General features: G+C 39.4%; 2 protein-coding genes across 5 annotated transcripts; both read right to left on the bottom strand.

The window, feature by feature from the left end:
- Positions 1-224: 224 nt before the first annotated feature.
- emx1 (empty spiracles homeobox 1) lies at positions 225-10,055 on the bottom strand. Of its 4 annotated transcripts, XM_004554794.4 has the most exons (6): positions 9,907-10,055; positions 9,598-9,728; positions 9,394-9,491; positions 5,538-5,889; positions 3,698-3,882; positions 225-1,381 (listed from the first exon to the last, which is right to left on the bottom strand). In XM_004554794.4, the coding sequence occupies exons 3-6, from the start codon at positions 9,472-9,474 to the stop codon at positions 1,214-1,216; spliced, it is 786 nt and encodes a 261-aa protein (XP_004554851.1). In that variant the 5' UTR covers positions 9,475-9,491; positions 9,598-9,728; positions 9,907-10,055; the 3' UTR covers positions 225-1,213. The 4 variants fall into 4 exon arrangements, with proteins under 4 accessions (XP_004554851.1, XP_004554852.1, XP_004554853.1 ...); XM_004554795.4 differs by lacking the exon at positions 9,598-9,728; XM_004554796.4 differs by lacking the exons at positions 9,394-9,491; positions 9,598-9,728 and having other exon boundaries at positions 5,538-5,951.
- A 3,166-nt stretch (positions 10,056-13,221) lies between these two features.
- noto (notochord homeobox) lies at positions 13,222-14,273 on the bottom strand. Its single transcript, XM_004554832.3, has 3 exons — positions 13,882-14,273; positions 13,582-13,769; positions 13,222-13,459 (listed from the first exon to the last, which is right to left on the bottom strand). Exons 1-3 carry the CDS (start codon positions 14,258-14,260, stop codon positions 13,253-13,255), a joined length of 774 nt encoding a protein of 257 aa, XP_004554889.3. The 5' UTR covers positions 14,261-14,273; the 3' UTR covers positions 13,222-13,252.
- Between the last annotated feature and the right edge of the window lie 11,485 nt (positions 14,274-25,758).

Genomic DNA, 25,758 nt, shown 5'->3' with positions numbered 1-25,758 from the left:
TGCTCCAGTATTGCCGGGTTGTCATTCCCATCACTTGCATGCATCTTGAGTTTGAAAGTAAGACGTAATAAATCAAATCTGCAACTGCAATGGCTGTAATGAAATGTAATCTTGCAGTATCTGAAGTTTAAAAAGAAAACACTTGAGTCACACACACACACACACACACACACACACACACACACACACACACACACACACACACACAAAAATGGCGTATCCCATCAGAGAAATAATTTTTACTTTTATTTCTAAAACATCTTTCTGTAATTACACGTTCCGCTCGCACAACTGTGTTCTGGTCATATTACGTTTTTGTACTACACACAGTGCTGGATGAAATCTGCACACATTCACGATCACAAATGTGCCATGGCAGAAGAAGCACGAAGCTGTGAACTTGTACTATGCAGCTCAAGTTAACCCGAACACCAGAGGTCTCTGCAGCTTCTCATCTGTCCCAGAGTCATGCACAGCTGGCCAAGAGTCACATTACTGTGAAGAATCTTCATTAGGAAGTGTAACAAAGAGCCAAGACGGCTTTGAAGGCGTGAAAGTGGGAATAAAATCATGCAGGGTCTTTGAATCTTCTTTAGATGCGTGCTCCTTTACGTAATTTTTTTTTTTTTGTTTGTTTGTTTCTCCCCAGTTTTTGTTCTTCCGGTCTGGCACCGAGTGCGTCCTCCGACTCACCGGGTGGATTCGTAGTGTGGATCACCTCCTTCTTGTAAGTGAGGAGAAATTTAAATTAACTTGGTACACAGGTGGTGGAGTAGGGCGAGCGATGAAGTGTTAATGACCTAAGCAAGTGGTAACACCCCCCCAACAAAACAAACAAAAAACACGTAACCTTCACTGGTCTATGTACAATTTAAAAAAACAAAACAACAAAAACACCATGGTAGAGGGTGTCATGTCTCTTCATGTTTGGCTGTCACACAACCAAAATGATCAAACGATGTCAGAATCTCTTCTCATCCAGAGACAATCAGAGGAGATTTCATTAAATAAGATGCCCCCCACCCCTCCCAGTGTCACAGAGTATAGCACCTTGATGAAGAGATGAGCAGTGATCACATATTAAGTCCTCGAGTCTTCCTCTAATGTGTCTAATTATACTTAATAATATTACATAATAAATAGTATTGGTCCTCTGATGCGTCACAAGCAGATGCAGGGGTAGGGCAGCATTGTCAGAGGCTGGACCGCAGATTTAGTCCTCTGAGGTCACGTCAATGTCCTCGGAGCTGGTCTGCTTAGTGGCGATGCGCCATCTGTTGATGTGGTGGTTCCCCTTCTTCTTCTGCTGGCTGTCTGGTCCCTCCTCCTCCAGCTTCTGTCGCTTGTACTTGGTCCTCCTGTTCTGGAACCACACCTTCACCTGGATAGAGAAAAGCACTCAGTGTGTGACCCGAGAAAAAGGAAAAGACTTAACGAACATCTGTTTAGATGCACATTTTGAGTTTCCCAACGCACAAGCAGCTAATAAGATAAATGATGGCCATGTTGTGGTTTTGTTGATCTAATAAAGGCACAATAATTACTCCTTAAGAAGCTCCTTTCTCTCTTTCTTTATGGTACTACAAAGTATGTGCTTTGGCAAACTGTGTTTCTGACTTGTATTGTTGAAATGCAGTAAGGGAAATAAAATAAAGCAACGCAGTTTATTCTGTTTAGCAAGCGAGAGGGAAAACAGAAGTGCACATAAAGACTTAATGACTAAGGATGGCATAAAATGCGTGAAATATCAAGCTTAAAAGCTTCCAGACAGTTGCTGCTGTGACCTTGTAATATGAACCTGTCTGACTAACCCGTATGTAGTCAGAGTACTACACACTCACACTTACATTACTTTTCTTTAATCTTTACTTTGCTCGGCTTTGGGGTAATTTTTTTTTCAGAGCAAACGCTTAAAGATCCTTGGTACAGTGCAGTAATTTGTGAATGACCTGTTTAGCTAAAGGGGTGGAGGGTGAGCTGCATTATATACGTTATAGTATATTACAGTATTTCGTGCTTATTTCATGACCACAGTGACTTGATTAATCGTATCCAAATTTTCTAACTTTAAGATAAACTGATGACATGGGCCTTGCTATCACCCATGTAGATGCTATCGTTTAATCTTGCTGATCCAATAAAGTGAGTTTATTAGTATTCGTTTGACAGTCTTTAAAATTTGCATAATTCAATTGCTGCTTAATTGCAAGCCGCCTTATTGACTGACACAAACCAGAAACTTGCAAGCAGAATATATTCACACTGCTGACTGAGGAAATATCTTTTAATCTTACCTATTAGGCAGCCTAATTGACACCCACAGAGTGTGGACTCATTAAACTTAAGCATCAATAATATTTACCACAGCTTACGGTAGAGCATACATGAGTGAAATCCTTTTGAGAGACTCTTTGCAAAATGTGGGTCAGGTAAATGTTAAAAAAATGCAAGTGCACAGGCCTACAGATATGTCATGTAAGATAAATTCAGTTAATTATTGTTAATTTAAATTTCTAACGTATCAATTATTGAAATTAGAATAACAAGAAGAAAATATTTGTATATTTATCATCTCTGTCTCTGAAACATAGTGATCAAGTCAGGAACTTTTTTTCATTTTGGACTTTAATTTTCTGTTTTTCATTATGTTAACAGGTTCACAAGAACTGTTTTTTTCTTTCTGCCACTTAAATATATATTTAAAAAGTTTGAAAATACTTATATCAAAGTGCTTGATGCATCCGTATCAAGAGTGCTGTAATGCTCCATTTGAAGGATCATTCAAACTATCAGTAGGCTTCAGCTTGTCCAGAATGCAGCAGAGTCCTTATAAATACGCAGAAATTTGAACATATTAAAGTCTCCCAGCTCAGCACAGAATCATCGTTAAAATCCTATTAATTCAGAAAGCTCCAAATGGTTTGGCCCCGCAATAAATCTCTGACTTGCTCCCTGTCGATTAAACCTCTCAGGTCATCAGGTGCAGATCTTTTAACTGTTCCCAGAATTAGATCAAAGTGTGCTGAGAATGCTCTCAGCTACCCGGGTCCTGTTCTTAGGAACAAGCTGCCCTGAGGTCAGTCAGAGCTCTGTCCACAATCAAAGACAAACTTCAAACTTTATCATTCTCGCAGCTCTGCACTTAATAACAGTGTGTGTTACCTTGTACGTGTGTGTTGTGTTTTATATCTTTGTAAAGATTGTTTTGTTATTTTTACTGCCTGAAGGCACAGTAGACCTACATGGGTTTTATGTTTTTATCTTTCATGTTAAACACATTGAGTTTACACATAAAATGTGCTATACAAATAAAATTGCCATAAACTATTACAATTGAATCTAGTTTTCTGCAATACAGTGCATTCATTCAAATAAATGTATTCTAACAACTAAACAGACGAGTAAAAGCCTATAATATAACATATAAAGAATTGTTGGCTACGTAAGAAAATAAATATAAATTATTTTTATAAATTATTTTTTTTTTATTATTCTTTTGTTGCTGTCCGTTTTAATGTCGTTGCTTGGGCTTTAAAATATTGGGGCTATTTTAGCTGTAGCTATGTGTGGATAACGTTATAGAAGTATCCAGAACTAGCCAGATGCTAGTAATAGTTTATTAGCAGTAATAGTATTGACGACAAAAGTAAGCGACGTTAGCAATTAATTTAAACAAGCAAGCGTTAGCTTAACCTACCTGCGTTTCAGATAAACTCAGGCTGTTGGCCAGTTGTTTCCTCTCGGCTCCGACCACATAGTGGTTCTTCTCGAAGGCTCTTTCCAGCCGGAGGAGCTGGGAGGGAGAGAAGGCCGTCCGGATGCGTTTGGGTTTTCTCGCGAAAGGGCCGTGGAGGAGCAGGCTGTCCTGGGACACGTCGTTACCTGACAGCGAAGTCAACGAAACGGTAACGTCAGTCATGGAAAAAGTTCATTCTTATTTTATTTTCCCGAGAAAAAAACAAAACAAGTTATAATGGTTCACTTATTACTGTTTCTGTTAATAAAATAGAATTGACATTTGGAAAAAAAAAGAAGCGTATTAATACAAAAGTACGATAACAAAATGCTGTTTTGCACAATCGTGCTATTTATTAGGCCCGTTTGAACGTGGCATTGTAAACTGTCCAACCTGATAAAAAAAAACACAATAAATTCATTTTCTGGTAAACTCATTAAAGACAGTTTTGCCCTATAACGCAGTTTTAGGCTGAATGACTTTACGCACATTTTAAAAATAAATAAATCGTGACAAAAATCAGGATCAGACATTTATAGTTAAATAAGAAAGTACATGGCTACACATTCGGAATAGAGTCATAAAATAGCACATCATAACACATCGTAATATATAAAAAATATTTATGTGACTACAGCTAAATATATTAAATGCGTCTTTAAAAGTTATTGTCTTTAGTCTGATCTATTTTGCATTTTTTAGGGTATAAATATTTTTCAGAATTTTTTTTATGGTCAATATTTCTCAGAGTTATTTTTTGGTGCAAACTGTTTTATTTAAAATAAATGTTTGGGTTTTTGTTTGTTGGGGTTTTTTTACATTTACAAATTCTGTTAAATTCCCCATATTACCCAATTACATCCAATAAGGCTAATGTATGTATTAATTAGCCTATGGTATAATTATGATACAGATATTTGATTTATTTAGTTGTTTTTGTTTTGTTTTTAAATTAAGGGGCCCTTTATGCGTTTGCAACATTGCTTTTTCCCCCCAAAATGACATTTTCTGTCCAGACAATTACGTAATTAAAAATGATTGAATGAATAAAAAGATGTAGATTATCTTTCATGTCTTACTAATAACAGGTCTTAGTGCTGTATAGTTATTGGAGGGTAGGTGTGGCTGAGGTTTGTCACCACTAGCTGTGTTCAAAGCCTCTCTGCATCAGATTTTTATTCCGCATCCCTCCCCTCACGATGAAATTATTATGGTAGATTTGATCTATTTTGCCTCTGTGGACTGGCTTTTGTGCAAGATTTTTTAATTAAATGAAAAAAACTGTAGCCTCACCTAAGGCGAATTTTATTTTATGTGGGGAAAAAACACAACACGGCTGCTTATCTTTTCCTCCTGTGGTTTTCCGAGAGTAGCTGCAGGGCAAACGAGAGTGGGAAACATGAGAGGAGCCCAACAAGCCTGCTGCAAGCTGTCAGTGGTCTTGTGGATTGTGATATCTGCGGCTACAGTTTATTGTTCGACTAAAAATGCTTTTGAAATCTACAGTCATATTGTTGAAAAAAATCCCACACAAAGATATTTGGTTTACTATGGAAACCACGTGTTATGCACACACTTATTTTATTAGTTTAATCACCTCCACCTACTTTATTCACCATTTTACGCACAGAATAACGCATTGTTTAATTCTAGACTAAGAATTCTGGCCTTTATAGCCCAACAGTGGACCTCAAAATACGCACACATCTGCAAATCTTTAAGCGAAGTAATAATTAAAAAAACTTTTATTAGTATTATTATTATATTATTATTATGTTTTGCATTCGCATTTTTCGCGTACCTTGAAATCTGTGTCCAAAAAATCTGTTACGTAACACCCAGGGGTAAAAGTTGAGCGGGTCTCGGTGTTGCGTCCCAAAGAAGTGCGGATGCTGTAGGTGGGATCCTCCGAGCTGGTGAGGAGCCACGGTGAGTGAGGGGTGGTTCATCGTCTCCGGGAACACCAGGTCCGGGCTCTGGTAGAGGGACCTGGCCGGTGGTGGAGCCTGGTAACTGTTCATTAAGGCATCTGTCGTCGGGTTGGAGTAACTTAAAGCCGTCGGGCGGATGGGATCCTCTGCTGTTAGAGGGTTCTCTTTAGCGACCAGAGACTCTATCGTGAAGCAGCGCTTGCCTGCAGACGAAAACATCATCTCTCGGTAGAAAGGGAAACCAAAAAGAACGCGATCAGCCTTTATTATTTTCCTTCCTCTTGCTGTAAAGGGAAAAAAAAGAAGCCCACTCTCAGAGAAGCATCATGGCCAAAGATGGTGGGGGTGTTAGGGGAGGGTGGGTGAAGGGTTTGTCTACACGAGCTCTAAGATGCTGCTAGAAAACTCAACAGTGCTGCAAATTGTCCTGATTCACCGAGCCCGTGCGCGCTCGGAGGGTTTCTGCGCGCAAATGCGCACCAAGAAAAGCGCCCGAAACCTTCCATGTGGCTTGACGTTGCGCGGAAAGAGGGAGCTGATTGGACCAGAGCACCTGCCAATAGGTCTCCTCAAGTACCTGCTTTGTAGATCACACAAGACCGGGCAGCTTAGTTACAGGGGCACGCTGAGAAAAACTAGCATGCTCCAATTAATGGGTCATTGCATGTCGCGTTCAGCTTTAATGTCAAGTTTTTCTACAGGAGGGGGGAAAAAACTAGTCCGCCTGCGGGAGTGAGAAGGTCCCACTCGTCCCACAGCAGATTCATCCAGTTCAGGAATTCTCATAGTGTCAGTATTTGACTGACGCTCGTTAAGAAGTTTTGTTTTGTTTTTTTGTTGTTGTTTTTTAAAGCTGACTCACCGAGACACTTTGGATCTTTCACCTTTAACTTAACGTTTAGGCTCTCTTTCAACTCTCATTACAAACACACGCACACACAAGAGCAAAATTAGATTTATATTATGAGATTTATGTGCCTCTCAGAATAAGACAATACAAAGTTTTATCTTCAAATACCGCTTATTTTTCTTTTATTGAGGTTATTATTATTAATTATTATTACTACAGTCGAAACTCCACGTCTGTCTTTCATGTTTTTATGTGATCTTCATAATATATATTTAAAACAAACAAACCCGACAACAACAACATGAATCAGTGAAGAATGCTGATTCTGGTGAGTCAGACTCCCTGCAGCAGAGCATCCTTTCTCTCTACAAAGTGAGGTGTCCCGCTGATTGTTTTGTTTTGTTTTTTAAATCAAATTTTCCGTGGATTTAAAATGTTTCTCAATCGGTGCAATAATAAGTGCACGTTCGACTTAACAGCTCCGGTTAAAAAAAGGAGAAAAGGCGAGAAATAATATTTGTTACAGGTGTTATTTTTAATTTTAGTTTAGAGGTTTTTTTCTGTTTAAAATTTAAATTCGTCAAGCAAACGTTTTTAAATTTGGTCGAATCAGATCGAAGCATCTTTCAGGTCACAACGTGTATTTGTATTTTTTAATGGTGTGCTCGCGTTTTTATGTTAAAAATTAAGCTCATTTATCATTATTATTATTATTATTATTATTATTATTATTACTTTTTATTGTAAGCACATAACGGCGTCATTAATTCGCCTCGTGTTTTTTTATATATATATTTTTAAGAAAACGTCTGTGAGTTTGTCCTCTGTGAGGACAGTTTAGCAGGAGAAAGTCTGTTTGTCATTACTAGAGCTGCTCCCTCGGCGCTCAGCTTCCATTGCGCGCTAACCAAGTTAATAATTATCCTCTTAATATGCTCCTTCGCGTTGGGGTTGCATTAGAAAATCATTACCGATGGAAATTATGAGGTAAAACAAGCTGTTGATTAGGCTTTTAGAGCTAAAGGCTCCTAAAGACAGCAATCGGTTCTGGGAATGGGTCATTGTTCGAAAAGCTTAATATGGGGCTGTTCCTTGAACACTTCCATTTCTTTTAGTTATAGTAATTACACGGTGAGGATTGTGGCGACGCATAAATGCTATTCAGTTATTTTAACATTCATTCTTGGTGGATCATAAATTCCTAATACAGTTTGCCAGGAAATCATCCACATCTGTGGCATAACTATAAGTGTCTATTGAAAGGTCTGCCGCGAAATAGCTGTAAAATTAAACCCTGGAGTTTTTTTTTAACTCTTTAAATTTAACCTTCACAAGTATTTTAGTCGTATAGGTCAGCGGTAAGTTCCACAAGCCTATAGTGGTAGAGAATGGAGAGATAAGAGGAACAAGGAAACAGCGCCGATGAATACACCGCCTTTACAGGGAAACGTTTCAGGAATCAGTCACGCAGCTCAGTTCTCTATCTAAACAGTCCAAACGGAGCATCAGAAGCAGGAACTTGAAGGATGGCTGAGTGGGTTAAAAATGCCGCCTTGAGTTTAATGATGAAACCCTGTGGGCCTCTACGCGCTGACCCTGATCGCGGCTGGTTAATAGATGATCAAATCGCTCTGCTGTAACAAAAAACAAAGGAAAGCGCTCTAACCTTGTTCCGTACCTGTTGCTGATTTCACCCCCGAGGCCCCCTTATTACTCAGTCTGACCAAAGTGATCTTCAAGAATAGTGCACTGACTGTTTTAATGGATTTGTTTCCTTAAAGCTTTTATAGTGACATTTCAATGTAGCAGCTGCAACAATCTGAAACCTTTTCGAGATCTTAATTCTCATTTAGTGCATTAAGAATCAAATAAAACGAGATAAATGACAACTCTTTAAAGCACCCAACACACGTATGAATATGTCCAGTGTGACCGGAGGAAAAAAAAATCGTTGCACATTTTGTGTATTAAGAAAACCCAGAAGAGAGATCGGAGATGTTCCAAGATGCAGGTAGCCTGCAGGAGCTAGAAATAACCGGATGGAAGAGTGGGGGGGAAAAAACGCTTACGGTAAACCCTAAACAGCCTGCTTTTATCCATAACTTAAAATAAATTTTTATCTTATAATTTTAAATGTTAATCAACTGATATGAAGTTGACAACAACAGCAACAACAAAAGCAACAACAACAACAAAATTATTATTATTAATAATAATAATAATAATAATAATAATACATTTTAAACTGTTCAGTTCCTCACAGTCAAAAAAGGAAACAACTGTGAGGAGTGACGGCAGTTTAGATTAGTGCTGTCCTCTAGTGGCGGAAGATTGAAACGCTCTTACAGCTCCCTGAAAAACACCGACTTCTATGTCAATGCTGCCATCTAGCGGTTGAGGTGAGGAACCGTAAGGTTGTAAGGATTTTGAGTTTATCCGCGGAGATCAAAGGGAAGTTGTGACCTCAGCGGTTCCAGGTTGGCGAGGGGCTTCACGAGGGCTTGTAAGTTGGAAAACAAGAAGTTTAAGTTTTAACTGATGCATATTATTTTTTTAAATGAAACTTAATGAAATTACTTGTGAATTAAAAGGAAATAACTAAATAAATATTGGGATATTCAGCTTTTGGGGCTGTGTGACAAAGATCAGCGCCGTGTGTTGTCTGCTCGTTCTCCCCTAACGCTGATCAAAGCCATGAGATCAAATCAGTCCGCAGACCGCCTCGGTCCCTTCCTCCGTTCATTAATAAACTAATTAGCCATTTTGTTTCGCATTAGCGTTGTGTGTTCAGCTAATCTCTTCCACTTAAATACTTGGGAAATTTCACCCCATTATAACGAGATGAGAAAAGTAGCACGTCTCTGCGTTTGTGGCACCTGCATAAGAAGTGCGGTCGTTCGGCCACCTGTACGGGCCCCGCTCTTCCACCGGCTCCCCTCCTCAGCATAAACAAACATCCCACTTTGAACAAGGCCTGGGGAAAAAAATAATGGGATGGGAAATGCATTAGTGTTAAGATTATACGTTTGAAATCTCAGTTTGGGACGTCAGATACAATACAATTAAAATATGACACTTAATTGATGAAAGGTTTTGCTGTCGAACGTAAAAGTTGCACAGTCGGTATCCGGCGGTCTTTCTGTTTTAGCCTGCAGCTTGTTTAATGGCGTCCTCCGTCTCTGTATACAACGTTAACAGGAACTGCTGTTTCCTGGCAAAGAAAAGAAGCAGTTTGTTCTCCGAGCATGAGCCCCTCTTGTCCGTGCCCGTGTCAGAAGTCAATGTGCATCTCAAATGCGAGCCTTTCACGTCGAGACAAAGCCCTGCCTCTACTTCAAACGCTTGTAATGAAAGCTAATGACTATTAGATGGAGTAGAGTGGCCCTTACCTCTGCAAATAAAATGCAAAGAGGGATTCCCCCCCTTTACGATCGCCTGCTCTAAAACGCATGTTGGTTAAAGCGTGAGTGCGCTCTCCATTGAGGCTGCAGCTCGTTGAATTCCATGAGAACTTTCACACCTCCTCAAAGCTGCATTACAATCTGAAGGCGAAGAAGAACTCATGGGAGTCATGTGACGAACTGTATTTAAATTTTTTGGTGGGGAGAAACTCACTAGCCAATTAATTAGGTACACCAGACAATATAAAACAGCTAGTATAAAACAGGCCTCACTGGTGCAAATAAGGATCATCATTGCCACTAATAATCCTCAAAAAAAGTGAGTTCAATATACTACTACTACTACTAATAATACTAATAATAATTATTATAATAATGCTTTGGCCTTTGATCTGTTCTTGAGGCCAAGAAAGCGACTTCGAGACATCAGCTTCAACATCAAGAAACTCAGATCAGACCCAAATTGACTAATTCATTCTTCAAATTAGGATTTAGTTGCAATTAATTATTCACTGAAACCCTAATATTGATTCTCCCAACATTTTGAGCTTTGAGCAAAGTTAATAGCTTGAAATGTGCACGCTCTAAACACTAAACCCAGCAAAGAGTGGTCTTTTCTCTTGAGCGAGTTATCAAAACAGTTGCTGATGAGTTGTTTCAGATTAACACAGCCCAACAAAGGCACATTGAAGAGACCCGTGTGGATAGACCAAAATTGCCCACTGTGTTTGTGTCGCCAAGACAAATTGTGTAATGTGCTGAAATGCAAAGCTCACGAGAGCAGATGAGAGCGACCGGTCAAGAGACAAGTGAAGATGTTACAGTTTCCTTTCAGAAAAGCCTTCAAATCGGACCCTGCAGAGAGTCTTAAGAAGCACAGTCAGCGCTGGCAAGCATCCAGCCGTTAAGGTGCCCTGTGCTAATTGAGACGATGAGCCCGGTGACCCCCACCGCCCCTCCCCTGGACTCTCTCAGTTTTCCCAGGCCTCTAGCTGCTTCTTTCTGTTCCTCAATGGGATTACGTGGAGCTGTGGACAGAGAAGAGGAGAAGGGGGCTCTGATTCCCGGCTGATCACATCAGAAACGGCTCTCTGTGGTTTTACACAAATTCTGCTCCTTCAGCGGTGCTTAAGCCATAATCAGGCCAAACGGGGGCACCAAGAGAGAGCAGGCAGGGGGTGGCGGACAAGAGACAGTGAAAGAGATCAGCTCTGTTAGCGTTTATTAAACTCTTCTCTTTGATACGGTGACCAGCTGTCTTCTCCTTGTCTCCTTGCACTCTGATATTTAAATTGACAGTTAAATTGATCGGCAGAAAAAGAAATATCTGACTTGATTTTGTTGAACTTTTTGTAGTGAATTAGTCAGCTTGAGTGGCCTGTTGGTCAGAAACATATAGTATATTGCATGGGAAAGGAAACCTTTATTCTAAAATACATTTTGCACGCAGAAACAAGTGTATCTGCATCTGGAGTTGTTCTGTTGATTGAATATGATTGTGTGACTTGTGTGTGCTTTTTTCTTCCAAATGTCATGTTTGTGTAATTGTTCTTTGCCTCGGGTAAAATAACGTGAGCATAGAAACTAAATTATAAATTTAAATCATCACTTTCAGCAACCAAATTTGTTACCATAGAAGCAAAGAAGCCTAACCCTTCATATAATTAGTTACATCAGGGGTATCAAACATAAGGCCTGGGGGCCCAACTTGGCCCAGCGAAGACTCCACGCTTGTGAAGGAGTGCATAGCTTTAGCTAGGAACTTTTTTTTAGCTGTATTTTTATAGGTTTTCCAGCTTTTCCCGTTGGTAAAGACAACCTTCCCACTGGTATTCACACTATACCAAAGTAATTCAATAAAAGATAAACAATTAAATGACAGAAACATTCCAGGTCACATAAAAAAGGGGAAAAAAGAAAAGAAAACCTCCCCGGACATTTTTCAGAGAAATAATAAAAACATTATATTTTAGAATTACAGGACAGTCTGGGCAATGAACTACCAAGACTTTTTCTTTCATTTTACTCATTTACCTTGTAATTTCACTTGGCCAACCCATTGAAGATCAAAGTAGCTGTATGTGACCTAGAACTAAAATCTATTTGACATCCCTGACTTGTACCTTCTGTTGTCCCTGTGACGATGCATTTGTTAACATGAAATGTGTCATCATATGTTTTTAAGATTATAGAGGTAGACGCTGTGTGTTCCCATCAGCCTTCTTTGTTTAATGTGACCGAGTTTCAGTTGACCACCCCAATTACCTGCTCTGATGGACACATATCCTTTCTACGTGCCGTCTTCTCTTCTGTTTTATCCCTCGTGTCTGCCAGGCAGACAGCATGAGTCCCTTTCGTTTCAATAGAGCAGAGACAGGACACCTGCTGGCGGTGGGTGGGCATGTGGAAGCCTAGTCCACTGAGAAACAGTGAGAACGGTCGTATTGACCATTTAAACAGATTAAACAGTGAGACCCAGCTCTCTTGCTCCGAGACACAGTGACCCCTACCACCCTGGGTTACAGATATCCCAGCTAATCCCTGAGCTGGTTATTTATTTGCTTAGCTTAAACCAGAGGGGAACCTAGACTTTACATTGGATCGAACCTGGAAGGAAATATCTCCCATCATCCTCAGACTTGGCAGAGTGAGATGAGAGGGAAATGAGCAAAGTCCAGAAAGACACAAGAATGACCTGCTTAGGACACATTAAAGATGAACATTGCTCCATGTAGCAAAGATGAAAGTTCATTTATTTGTTAAATAAAACTCTGAAATATCTAAATGATGCCTCTGAAAACAGGATTTCAAGTCTTTCTCTAAAACACCAAGTGAACCAGATTTGAAGTTAATGTGCCATGTATTTTTTTAACCCCTCAAACATGAATTCATTTGCTTCTTCATAACTGTGTGATCACATTTCACTGACGATGAATAATGAACCCCAGCAAACATCCAGCAAATTCACTCAAACTATTAAAAATTCAGATTTGAAGAACATGATGTAACATGTCTCTGCTTCCCAAACAAACTTTAAGCTGCTGAGTTTGCTGCTGTTGCCTTAAACTTCTAAAAATCTCTCTAATTGGATATAAAGGAATGAACAGGACAGGTTTTGCATTCATTTCATAAAATATATTTTCTTAATATTTCAGATATACAAAAACAAACTCATCAAAAGGGCAATAAATGTAGACAATTAAATAAAAAACTATAAATCTATTAAATATTTTTAGTTGGAGACTATTAGCCTCTTTTCTCAGATATATATATGTACATATATATATATAAAAAAGTCCTCTTTTTTATTGTAGTCAAAGGTCCGGTGGTTGGTTCAGCAGTGCTCATTGGAGTCGTCAGATACGTCAATATCCACATCCGAATCGGAGAACTCTTCATCCTCATCGCCCTCATCTCCGTTCCCTTGAGATCCGGGGCTTTTCGGTGGAGCAGCCAGGCCCAGTTTGGCCAGTTTGGCCTGCTGCTGTTCCAGACTCTGTTTGCGCCACTTGATGCGTCTGTTCTGAAACCAGACTTTGACCTATGGGGTAAAAAAAAAGAAAGAAGACACTTAGAAATCGTACTTTTACCTTAAGACGACTAAGTTGTTGAGATGTCTGAAAGAATACCTAAACTATGTGTTTTCCGGTAAGATTTTATTACCTGAGCTTCGGTGAGCTGCAGAGAAGACGCTAGGAGGAATCTCTCCGATCCGACCATGTACTGCTGCCGGGCGAACTCTTTCTCCAGGCGGGATAGCTGCTCGCTGGTGAAGCTGGTGCGCATCCTCTTTGACTTCCCACCTTTCGTTTTGAGCGAATGTAGCCCCACGTTGATTTTGGGCATTGCAGCTGCAGAACAGATGAAACATATAATCACACACACTGCCGCGTAAAGGTCTCCGTTTCTACAGACAAACTACTTTTCGGATGTTTTTGTTTTTGTTTGTTTGTTTGTTTTTACCTTGAGCGTAAAGTGCGCCTCGACACGATGGCTGGTAGGTGAAAGGTGAGTAACAGTAGACGGAATATCCAGGTTGCGTGTGGATCGCTGAGTGTAACACGTTGGGTGAGGAGTAGACCCACGGAGCTGGTCCTATCGGTAAGCCTACGTGTCCGGTAAAAGGCAGAGATGGTGCTGCTGGCTCGTATTTTACTCCGCACTTAGCAGGACTCGTGCGGCCGCTGGTTGTGTCCTCGGGTTTGGCGAGCAAAGCCTCAATAGTAAAAGATTTCCCACTGGGTGGTTTCGACTCGCACTGCCCTCCCTGGTAGTGCAGGTGCAGCGACGCAGGTGCGCAATTACGCACGGAGTATCCATGAGCTCCGATCGGTACCTGCATGCTGACGGTTGTTTAAAATTAGTTTATGAAGGTCTCTGCTGAAAAAAAAGTTGCTTCTCCAAGTCCAGCAGGAAGGTGAATGCTGCTCCTCTGCGGAGTGTCTCAATTTATAGTCCAGAGGCGCACGGAGGTGTCAACAGCCCCCCGCCAGCCCTTTGTCTTTCTAAGTAGCAGATGAGAGGCGAACATCCCGACAAGGTATCCAATTAATTGCTGGAGTAATACAAGCTGGGATTGTCAAACATCCTAACCCTTTGAATGAGCAGCCTTTTGAAGAGGGCTGGGGGGGCTGGGACTCAAGAGATTTGCTAGAGTACAAATTCTTGCATGGATCTTAAGTCCAAATGTAATCATTACCGCTGGGAAAGCCTTGATGTTACCAAATCATCTTATTTTTGTGTCCTTTAAGTTCAGGCTGGTCGACAGATGCTTTAAGCACTTGATAATTGGAAACCTTCTTTAAGCTACAGAGAAAGGGAATGTTGTGTTGCTTTCTGTTTTTGTATCCTGTATTCTGAATTCCACGCTAAGATACGTGTTTGCAGTTGTAAATCAAGCACTGCATCTGTGTGTTAACAGTTTGTGATGCGTTTCCTGTATAAAACGAATGCACTCTATTCCCAAAGTGTTTATTTTAGCAGCAACGGTGTGGTTCTTGAAACTGAATAACAGCCCTGCGTAATTGAGGCGTCAAATTCAGCGGGTGAGCGCAGCGCTGCAGGTTTTACCAAACTGCAACTCCGCTAATCTCAATTACTCCGTTAATCCACATGCTGATCTGTCCCGTCCTTTAGCTCCTCAGAGAAGGCAAGGCTTTGGTTGATTCCTCAAACAATCTAAAGTTGCTCTGAATCTGAGCCCTAAATCTGAGGTCGGGTTGGTTTATGGTCTAAAAATACTAAATGTGGAGTATTATCACTGCACAGCTATTTTGCATACATTTATTTTATTTTATTTTATTTAAAAAAAAACTTGTTAGGTTTTTTCTTTCTTTTTTGTTTAAGGGGGTGATTTTACACTAACTCTAGGACAAAAAAACTTCCTCTCTTTCAACCCGGATTATTGCCAGCTCTGCAAACTTTCCAGGCTCATTTCCATCATTTGGACGTGGCAGAGAGCGCCTCCCGAGCCTTAAGTAACTGTTAAAACACATTTAAACACCGAAGCGAAACGCTCATTCCCTTTGACCTCCGTTCGATCTGTTTATTCTCTTTGGCTGACACTAGAATGTCTAATGAAGAGGGCAAACACAGACTTTCTCGAGTCGGCCTGAACAATAAAGGATCCTTCTTCTGATGCCTATACGACCGGACCACCCACCCCATGACCGGTGTTTACTGGCGTGTACTGCGGAAAACCTCTGCCCCGACGAGTCCTTTAATTCACATTTAGTCTTGAAAAGGAAAAGCTTTAAGTTGGTGCGCAAATGTAAGCCATTTCAGAGTTAAAACAGCGTTGGAAATTATTTGTCGACTAAGGCCTTATTTTCTGACGCAGAGAAAAGGACTATTGTAGTGTCAAAAAATTATCAAAAGAAGGGAAAATACATAAATTATTAACTTCACATTCTTCCTGTGAGGCCAAGACAATTAATAAGCAAATACAAAAATAGTCTAGGTCTATATAAGAGACATTTAGATCCAAAAGTTATGTTATAATATGTTAATTTGTATATTTCAAGGATTCTTTTCTGTTAAGATGGACAAAAGTGGAATATAGAACATAAATACATTCTTTGATGGATTCACATTGAGCTGTGGGGACTGGTGATGGACATTTCCTGCATTTTCTGGACAATTTAGGCTAAAAAAGAGAATTGAATAAATTCCATTTTAAGTCTGAACTATGTTTAATATATTTCGTTTTCATTTTCAGCCAAATCCTCCAATATTTCAGCTGTAAATATTTAATCTAATAACATTACTTCATCTTCAACAACACTCTTTTTCTTTATATTGAGAGTTAACCTGAAATAAAAACCCTCTCTGGGTCAAGGTAGTCACAGAGCATGCTTGTGTATTGGAGCCAGACAGGGAATACACGCGCCTTTGTCCAGGGGAGTTCCCTTTTCATAGTCATGGCTCGAGAGAAGAAAGACAACTAAGGGCTGCTCTCTAATAGCTCCGTGGGCCACCCTTCCCAAATGAGGCTCTCAGCAGAAGCTTGAAACTCATCAGCATCACTTAGTCATTCAGCATCTGGCTGCATGTAGTGATGGCTCATGTTTCTCTCGCCTCTTGGTATTTGTTTTACTTCTGTGAGTGATGCAAAACTCTACCAAGATAAAGGGGTCATACAGTAAAATCAACCCTCCACACACACTTGGTGAACAACCAAAACTCCATCTAATTAACATGATGCATAAATGGTAAATGGCCTGTATTTGTATAGCGCTTTACACATCCAGTCATCCACCCATTCACACACACATTCACACACAATCTTAAAATTTCATAGAAAGTGAAACATTTTCATACATCAGAGTTTTAAAGGCAGTTTGTGGAATATGAGAGATCCATTAGCTGCTCTGACAGATGCCATTAATGTTATGTTAATACAACCAACAAGCATGCAAGCCTTCGCTTCTACAGGGAGAAAAAAATCACAGTAGTCTGTCAATGATGGGTGGCATTTAGATTCTCATTTTATTTGCGATTCAGTCAGTTGTGAAAGTTTACCCAAGGAGCAGTCACAAACATAGACAATAAAGGTGCTGTTTTTAATCAAAAAATAAAAAAACACAAGAGCTGTCAGCAGAAATGAACCTCACATTCTCACATTTGGTATACAATCAAGTTGTGTAATAAATACTTGTATGAAAGGTAATTCGCCTACAGTTTAAGTAGCATGAAATAAAATAAAACAATCAATTAAAAGTTCCAACAAAACACGGCAACTGGAGATGTAAGCCTACTCTTGCCTACATGCTTCTGATTTCCTGTTTTACTTTCAGTTACAAGTTACTGCGAGGTTTTCAGGATCAAAGCCGTCATTTTAAAACAATGGATGTCAGAAATATTACTCCAGCTCATGGGCACATGACAGAGGAGTGAGAGCTATACAACTCTGTTTAGCTCTGTGCACATGCAGCTGAATGAGACAAAAGCAAAGAGAAACACTATCATCATCATCATCATCATTACCACTGCACTGAAAGGGATCTTTTTCTCACCTGCTCGACATATTTAACATACACTGTAATCTCAGTCTTTCCTGTCTCCACACATTCCCCACTAATGACTTTATGAAGCTACTTACTAAACGATCAAGAACGACTTGTTTCTATCACTTTGCCACTGGGAGTCATTAGGTATTACAGGGGCCTGCTGGGCTCTGGCCCTCAACTTGACTATGAATGAGAGTCCAGTGAATGGGCAGGTATGCCGTCTGACTCCAATACACATTCAGGGACTGCTGTGGGCTGTGACTGTAGTTGGTCAATGAAGAACCTCACACGCCCTAAAGATGAAACCATAACATGAGACTGTTTTTCAAAATTGTTACTTTCTAAGTGTTTTTTTTTTAAATTTCTTAAAAAAGCGAGTTGACCTGCTAGAAGTGGACAGCTTTAAAATCAGCTTCAGTGCTTGAACCCCCTGGGTTACTGTTTAAGGAAGTGTGAAGAGGCAGGACACAGAAATATTGAGATATATTAACAAAAAACAACAAAACACCAGTGCATATCATTCTCTGTCTCTGTATGGTGACTTCTAATAAATACTGTCGATAGCTTAATAATTGTTCTATATTTCTTTAGAAATAAGTCAGATCTTGTCACAACATGTCTCAAGACTTTCATGATAAGTCTGGGGGGGGGGGGGGGGGGGGGTGTCACAGGCTATTAAATTGCAAATGAGTCTTTGAATGTAAAAGACTTTATACCCGTGTCATCAACCATTAGTTTCAGATAAAAATCTTTCAATCACATATAAATAACATTTATGATTAGCCCTGGGGAAACTTTCTTATATATATTTGGTTCTTTTGGCGTTTTACTAGCCCAAATCATTAACTTGAATATATTTACCTGTAATCATACAGCAGGTCATTTAAAAGCAGTTATAAACTGGCTGTCTAGAATGTATGTGAACATACATGTGTTTAATTTTGCTCTATAACAGCGGTCCCCAACCCTCGGACCGGTACCGGTCCGTGAGTCGTTTGGTACCAGGCCGCGAGAGTTGAGGCTCAGGTGTGAAATGTATAGTTTTCAGGGTTTTTATCGGTTTTCAGCGTTATTTTGTTATCATTTTTATCGTTAACTCGTTTTTCCTGGGTCTTTTCACGTGTGTTATGAATAAATTTTCTTTTTTTCGGTACAGGTACTAGTTTTATTTTATTGTATTTATCCGGTCCATGAAAATATTGTCGGGCATAAACCGGTCCGTGGCGCAAAAAAGGTTGGAGACCGCTGCTCTATAAGACCTGATCTCATTAAAAGAGCTGGAGAGAAATAAAAATCGGTATAAAAGCGATGTTTTGTATTCCTCTAATGAACAAAGTAATTACAGTATTGGAAATAGCTTCTTTTGCATGTGACTATGTATATTCTGTGTGTTTTCCATTTATATGTGTGGCGGCAGAAACAGCCTCACTGCAGCTCTGTCCTTCAGTGTCGACACCGGAGCTGTGAACTGACTGCATGAGCTGCTTTCTGCCACCATTCACTTAAATAATCGTCTATACTGTCAACTTAATGAAGGATTAACTTTCTTGCTGAGGAGTTTCTGTTCACTGGCTTTACAGGCACCGCAGCATCAGTGTATTCAAGCTGTCAGACACAGACAAGCCACTACTGGGCCAAAGAAAGAGTCTGTTAATCGCTGATTTCAGCAGAGCAAAATCCAAAATAAAGAGCCAATTCCCTCGGTAACTTTTAAAAAATAAGGATTTCAATAAGTCATTTGATAGAGAAAAGTGGTGATGGTGAGACACAATAAAAACAGCATTTCAATATTTAGATAGGATAGCCTTTTCAGCCATGCTAGCAGCTTAGCTATCATATCTGTCAGCTACAGAAATATATATATATTATATAGTTCTGTCCTCAGTCAACAAACCCCCAGTGTCTTTCCTTTAGGACCGCTATAAGGTGGACATTTGTGGTTTTAGTGGATCGTTTTTTAAAAGATGCTGCTTGCCATTAAATTGATGTCCCGTTCTATGGATTTCTGATAAGTTTCATGATCTAACAGCTAATCATCTGACCCCAGATTACATTTAACAAAACGTAATTTTGTTCCTAATTTACTTTCTGACCACATAATGACCTACAGAAATGAAAGTCCCATTAGCAAAACTTGTGTTTAGAACACAATTCAGTGTAAATTCAGCAAGCTAACAAGCTAAACCTAGCAAACATAATAGCAAGGTGTAGCCCAACATTACGCTTCAACCATGTATTCCAGCTGTGCACATTTTCCCTTACTTACAGGAATTCATGCTGCTGCTGCTGCTGCAGCTGCTGACCTTATAAAGTATTTATTGTTGCATACAATGTAAAAAAAATTGCACCATGAACTGAGACACTTGCTGTACGTGTAGCCTGTGCAGATAATTGTGGGTGCAAATCTGCCTGGTCTATTAGAACTGATTTCCATCATGCATGGTTCTGGCACACTGATGTGGTCAAATATATGTGCAGCCATTGTAAGCGACAAGCTTTGGTAGTGCTTCATATTACCGGTTACTTTCAGTACCTAAAAATGCTTACCAGTAGGCACAGACAAGAGGTAACAGCTAGTGCTTTAATAGGAAAAACAAATTATACTATAAGTATATTTCATGTATAAACAATGTGATTGCATTTTTTGGGGGAAATGGGCTGTAAAGTCCTCCAGATACTGTGTTTTTCAAGTGGCGCTAGTTTCCAAAAAAGATTTCAGAAGTAATAAATAAATAAAAAGAAAAGTACAAAAAAAATTGAATTAATTTCAGAGGCTTTGATTATCTCAATTTATTTAAAATTAAGGGTTGGATTAGTTAGTTCAAGACAATTTGTTCTTTTGCTTTTTAATATTATAATTTATTATTTGTTTAACATTCAGTTTATTCTGTTCAAAAGTCGACGTTAATTAAAACATTGGTCAATTAAAAATGTTGCAGTCTAATTTACTCATCACTTACTTTAATGCTGACAATTGTTACCCAATTATTCTCCCGTGCCTACATTTATCCCCTGAAAACATGCACATGTGTGCATTTTTTCTAATTATTACTCATGGTATAACATTGTCCAGACATGCTCTGTAAGGACACGAGGAGGAAACGGTCACCAAAGGAGCTGTGTGAGGCTAAAAGCAGTGGATCCCTCACCAGCTGGGCTACAAAGAGCACAGGTCACAATAACACATGTACCAGTTGTTGCATTGCAGAGGTATTCAAGTATAAAAACAATAATAAACACAATATTTTGGTTCTATAACATTTTTCTATCATTACTTTATCATGGATTAGGTGCAAGAGTTGTTAAGTGTGGATAACTGAATAACAGTTTAATGCAATAGCAAACTGTGCCTTGTTCTCAGATGGACAGCAAGTGGAGAGTGATGGATGAGATGAGGAGATGGAAGGAGGAAGAGCGTTTTTTTAAATCTCTTGCCTGATGGTTCCAAGTACTGTCACCAATCTTTGCATTTTATTATTATCTCATAACAGTCTCCATTTTCAGAGACCTGATTAGATCTTGTGAAGTTCTTTTTCTTTAGGATGAAAATGATTCTGTCATCATGCACTTTAGTTGTTTTTCACGATCTTTCAAGCCTTTGGTGTTTCTGAGATGGTCATTCATTCTTTTAAGAATTTACCAGATTGCTGATTTGTCCACTCCTAACGTTTTTTCTGTATGTGATGGCTTTAAATTGCCTATTTGTGCCCTGTAGTAAAAATTACAACCAAAAGCTGCAAAATGCAAAATCAACACCTTGAATTTTGATATTATGTTTGCATCATTTGCCATGTAATAACAAGGGAACAGGTCTCACACAGCCATGAAACTGTTTGTCAACTTTCAAATTCATCTCAAGCCTCTGAAAATGGGGGACTGACTGTAATTCCCGATGCCAGCATTACCTCTGACAAGGAGATTATGTTTTCATTAGCATTTGCGTGCAGGTGTGTCATCATTCTGTTTGTAAACATGATCGTTCAATTTTTTAATGACATTTGATTAAACTTCATGGGGGTGCAAAGTGGGGTCCTGTTCACAATCCATTAAAATTTGGCTTACAAGTGTACTGCGTATTGTCAACACATAGAAATTACTGGATGAAGATTTAAAATGTTTTGTCATGTTTGACCTCAAAATGTTAAACTTCCACAAAAACAAAAACTTCCTTAAAAATCTGCTGCCTTTGTTTGTATTGGCAAAATTTAGAAAAATGGTATATGGTGATTTTAAATATCATATATAATATTATTTGCTTAAAACTAAATCCGCCCCAGAGAGTGAACTGCCTTTATGGCCTCTGAGAGCTTCATGTTTTAACTGTGATACAAAAATTTTGCTGTGTCTGTCTTTAAAATGTAATAAGATTAACGGTGCGTTCCCATCTAGCAACCAGCTAATTTAATGGCCAAGTCAGTCACCTGATCTCAACCCAGTAGAGCATGCATTTCTTTTATTAATAAGTGAAGGCAGAGATCTGAAACACACTGATTGGTGAAAGGCCTTATAGGTGGCATCATCATAACCTTTTTGAGAAAAGTTTGGTCAGACATAGATACCACATTTAATAACAAACTTTTCTTGTCTCTCTAGTCAAATTAGCATCCCCATTAGTCTTTTGATAAATGCATAAATTGTAGACTTTTGAGATCTTCACTGAGTCATAAGGCTTCTTTTTAAAACCAGTCTTTCCAGTGTTTAAGAGGGTGGGCTCTTCCCAGGTGCTTTGAGGGACCCCCTCTATCTTTAACGGAGGTGAGAATTGGCGGGTTGGACTTTAACACTTGACCTCTGTTTACACTTCCTGTGGGTGTCAGAGCTTGTCTATAAAGCACTTCTTGCAGGGTTTTGCAGCATTGAAAGAAGACAGAGAGAGGCCAAGCACCCTGGCGCTGTGAGCTCAATGCACTGCTGCTCCTGGGCTGTGATTATAGGGACAAGCCATTTCCTCTCTTCACATTCTCTGTTTGCTTATGGTACTGCCACACTTCCTCCACCCCCCCTACACTCAGGCCTTTTATAGGAAATGATGACAAGCCTGCATATTCAAACCCGACTGTTCAGGTCACTGTCTGGCTGACAATAAAGATCTAATGAATGGTAGAAATCAGAAAACTCCTGTCTTCCTCCACTGACCCCCAACCAGTAATAGGGTCTTTAGGGTCTTTACCTTACAATATAAACCACCTTCAGGCAACCTTGTTGTGATTTGATGCTATAGAAATTAAATTGAATAGATTTTTGTTTTGTAGTCTGTTTGACATTGAACTATGAATCATTCAAGGATTAAGACACCTAACTTAAGGCATAAACCAATGTTGTGTAGACACATAACTGAGCAAAGAACCCATTTAAAATTGCATCTTCAGGCATCTTTAGTCATTTTCAGCCTGTCACAAAAACAAGCTATTTGTTCCCAATTGTTTAGGTGAAACCATGAAAAATGCCAAAGATAAAACAGTTTGATCTCAGCATGCTGTGCAGTGGAAACTGGAGGAAATTGTACCAGTGGAAGACAAAAGAAGAAGTGGCAGGCCTAAAAAACAATCATTAAAAATATCTAAAAGTCACACTCTTAAGAAAGGAAAAATCCAGCAAAGACCTGACACAGGACCTGAGTTAAACCATCTACTATTCACTGGAGCCTTGTCAGAAATGCTGTCAGTAGAAAAGTGGCTCTCAAGAAGCCATTATTAAGGGAAACGGAGAAAAAAGACTGGTGTGGGAAGATACACAAGAAATGACAGCAGGTGACAACAGGTCTCACGTAGTGAAGAATCTAAATTTGTATGAAATTGTCTGAAAAAGAATCACATAAGCTGATTGAATATGTGACTGGCATTAGCAAATTAGATTACTGTCACCAGGCATAGAGGAAATTAGGAATGAAGAACAAAAGTGAGTGTCTACATCTATCTATAAAGCATGGTTGAGGCTCTGTCATGGTTTGGAGCTTCACTTAAGTCAGTGGATCCTGTTAAAAATTTAAGGAAATATGAAACAAGAAAAGTACAGTCAGATCTTGATCCACCATGCAATACCAAAAGCGTCAGCTTGATCATTAAAATCTTCCATTTAGAAGATTTTGATGTGAACAGACAACATGCGGTCAAATGAGTTCTCTTTGCAAGTGAAACAAACCATCCTTAAGCTGCGAAGACAGAAAAAACCCATCCAAGAAAATGCTACAATATTAGGAGTGGCAAAATCTACATTTTGGTGCATCCCGAGAAAGAGCCAAAAGGTTGATTCTGTTCAGTGGGAGCGTTTTCCCACTGAAAATGCTGCTGTCAGATGAACTGAATCAACCTTTTGGGATTTACTTACCTGGATGGTTAAGCATGCATCAAGACATCCTGAGAAAACAAAGAAAAAAGAAGTCAGTGAACTCAGCAATGCAAAAAGACCTGGACATCCATGGAAGGCAACACCGGTGGATAATCGCAGAATCATTTCCATGGTGAAGAGAAATCCCTCCACAGGAGCAAACCAAGTGAACAGCACTCTTCAGGAGGTAGGCATATCTACATCAAGTCTATCATAAAGAGAAAACTGCATGAAAGTTAATACAGAAGGTTCACTGCAAGGTGGAAGCCACTCATAAGCCTCAGGAATAGAAAGGCTAGATTGGCTAAAACAAAAAACAAAACTCTAAAAAAGCCAGCACAGCACACACAGGACAGAAGCAGCCGAATGAATTCTGAAGTGTTCAGAGACATACTGTCTGCTTAAATCCAGCTAAATGCACTCAGATTGATTGGGAGGCATTTCATAATACAGACAATGAACCAGAACATATTGTGGTGTACAGAACCAAAATGAGAAGATGGTTGTCTTTATCCAAATACTTGAATCAAACTATATGCTCAGTGTATCAGAAGAGTACCTGGGCAAGTGCTGGTTTAGCTCATTGGGTGAACAGGCAACACATGCTGCATAGCCACAAAAGCAGTGGATTGGATTTAAGTCATAGCCCCTTGCCTCATGCATAAAGGCAGTGAAAAAAGTACAAGTTTATTAAAAATTAAATGTAAAAAGCTATTGATTGTGGGCCTGTGTAAATAAAAAAGGTTTTTAGTTTGTTCTTGTGTATGCACAGATGGTCAGCAGGCAGCTTGTTACAAAGAACAGAACCACGATAGCTGAAAGCACCTTCAGCACACTTCAATCTAATTCTTTACAATAAACTAGTAAAAATATTTTAGGGGTAATTCCACATTACACTGGGAGCCAGTGAAGTCCCTTTAATGCTGAGTAATATGGTAAAATGTCCGTGTGGCCGTAAGGATGGTGCATTTTGAATGAGCTAAAGTTGTCCTATTGATAATTTGGATAATCAGGCAAATACAGCATTGCAATAATGTAAACTGGTTGATGTGAACGTATCGACCAATTCCTTTTTATAATCATTTTGTGTTAGGAGTCTTCTAACTTTACATATATTTTTAAGTGACAGAAAGCAGTTCATGTAATACTATTGATGTGATTATCAAACCACTGTTTTCTGAGCACTGTTCAGAATGACTCCTGAGTTGCTCAGTGCAGTTTAAAGACAGATGATAGAAATATCACCTGCATAAGAACGGTAGGATATATTAGAATTCTTTATGACACTGACAAGCAGGAGCATGTAAAGGTTGAAGACTAATGAACAAGGACTGACCCTCAGGAACCTTTGATTGAAAGGGTTGTGCAGATCTAACCTGAAAGCACTACTTTCATTCTTATGTTGTAATTTTGGTGATGGGATAAACATTTGTTTACAGTTAGAAGGAAACTGTAAATGAATGTTGTGGTTTGACGCGTAACTTCAAAGTTTATAGTTGGCTCACCTTGGCTGTAGTCTTTTGTTTCTGTCATGTAGCCTGACTTTGAGCTGAGCAACAGGGACTTTAAACAGCAGATCAAAGCAGCTGTCTCCATGGAGAAATGACAAACAAAGACAGATTTGCAGATTATGTGGGCCATGATAGACAGAGTGCAATAATTAGAGTGGACGGCCCACCTAGAGGCACACTACATCTCACTTCCCTGTCTGCTCCAGTATGCAAAGAGTCAGGGGACACAATGGCTTATTTAGTGTTTTTTCACAAGGGCAGACTGAGCACTTCAAACAAGACCACACACAGGCTCACAGGTAGAACCAGGGACGGCATCTGGTGACATCTGGTGGACAAGTGAGGTACAAGCTGTTAAAGTGATGAAAAACATCCACATGGAAAAAAAAAAGTCATAAAGTCAATTCGTGTTTCAGTTGTCCAGTTTATTGCCACCTTGGAAAAAATGTTGCTCTCCTCAGTCCTTCAAGAACTGGTGGAGTCCTGAGTTATCA

The sequence above is a fragment of the Maylandia zebra genome, linkage group LG19 (assembly GCF_041146795.1).
Source record: "Maylandia zebra isolate NMK-2024a linkage group LG19, Mzebra_GT3a, whole genome shotgun sequence".
Lineage (NCBI taxonomy): Eukaryota > Metazoa > Chordata > Actinopteri > Cichliformes > Cichlidae > Maylandia > Maylandia zebra.
Note: the sequence above shows the minus strand (reverse complement) of the source record. Positions and strands in the feature narration are given on the sequence as shown.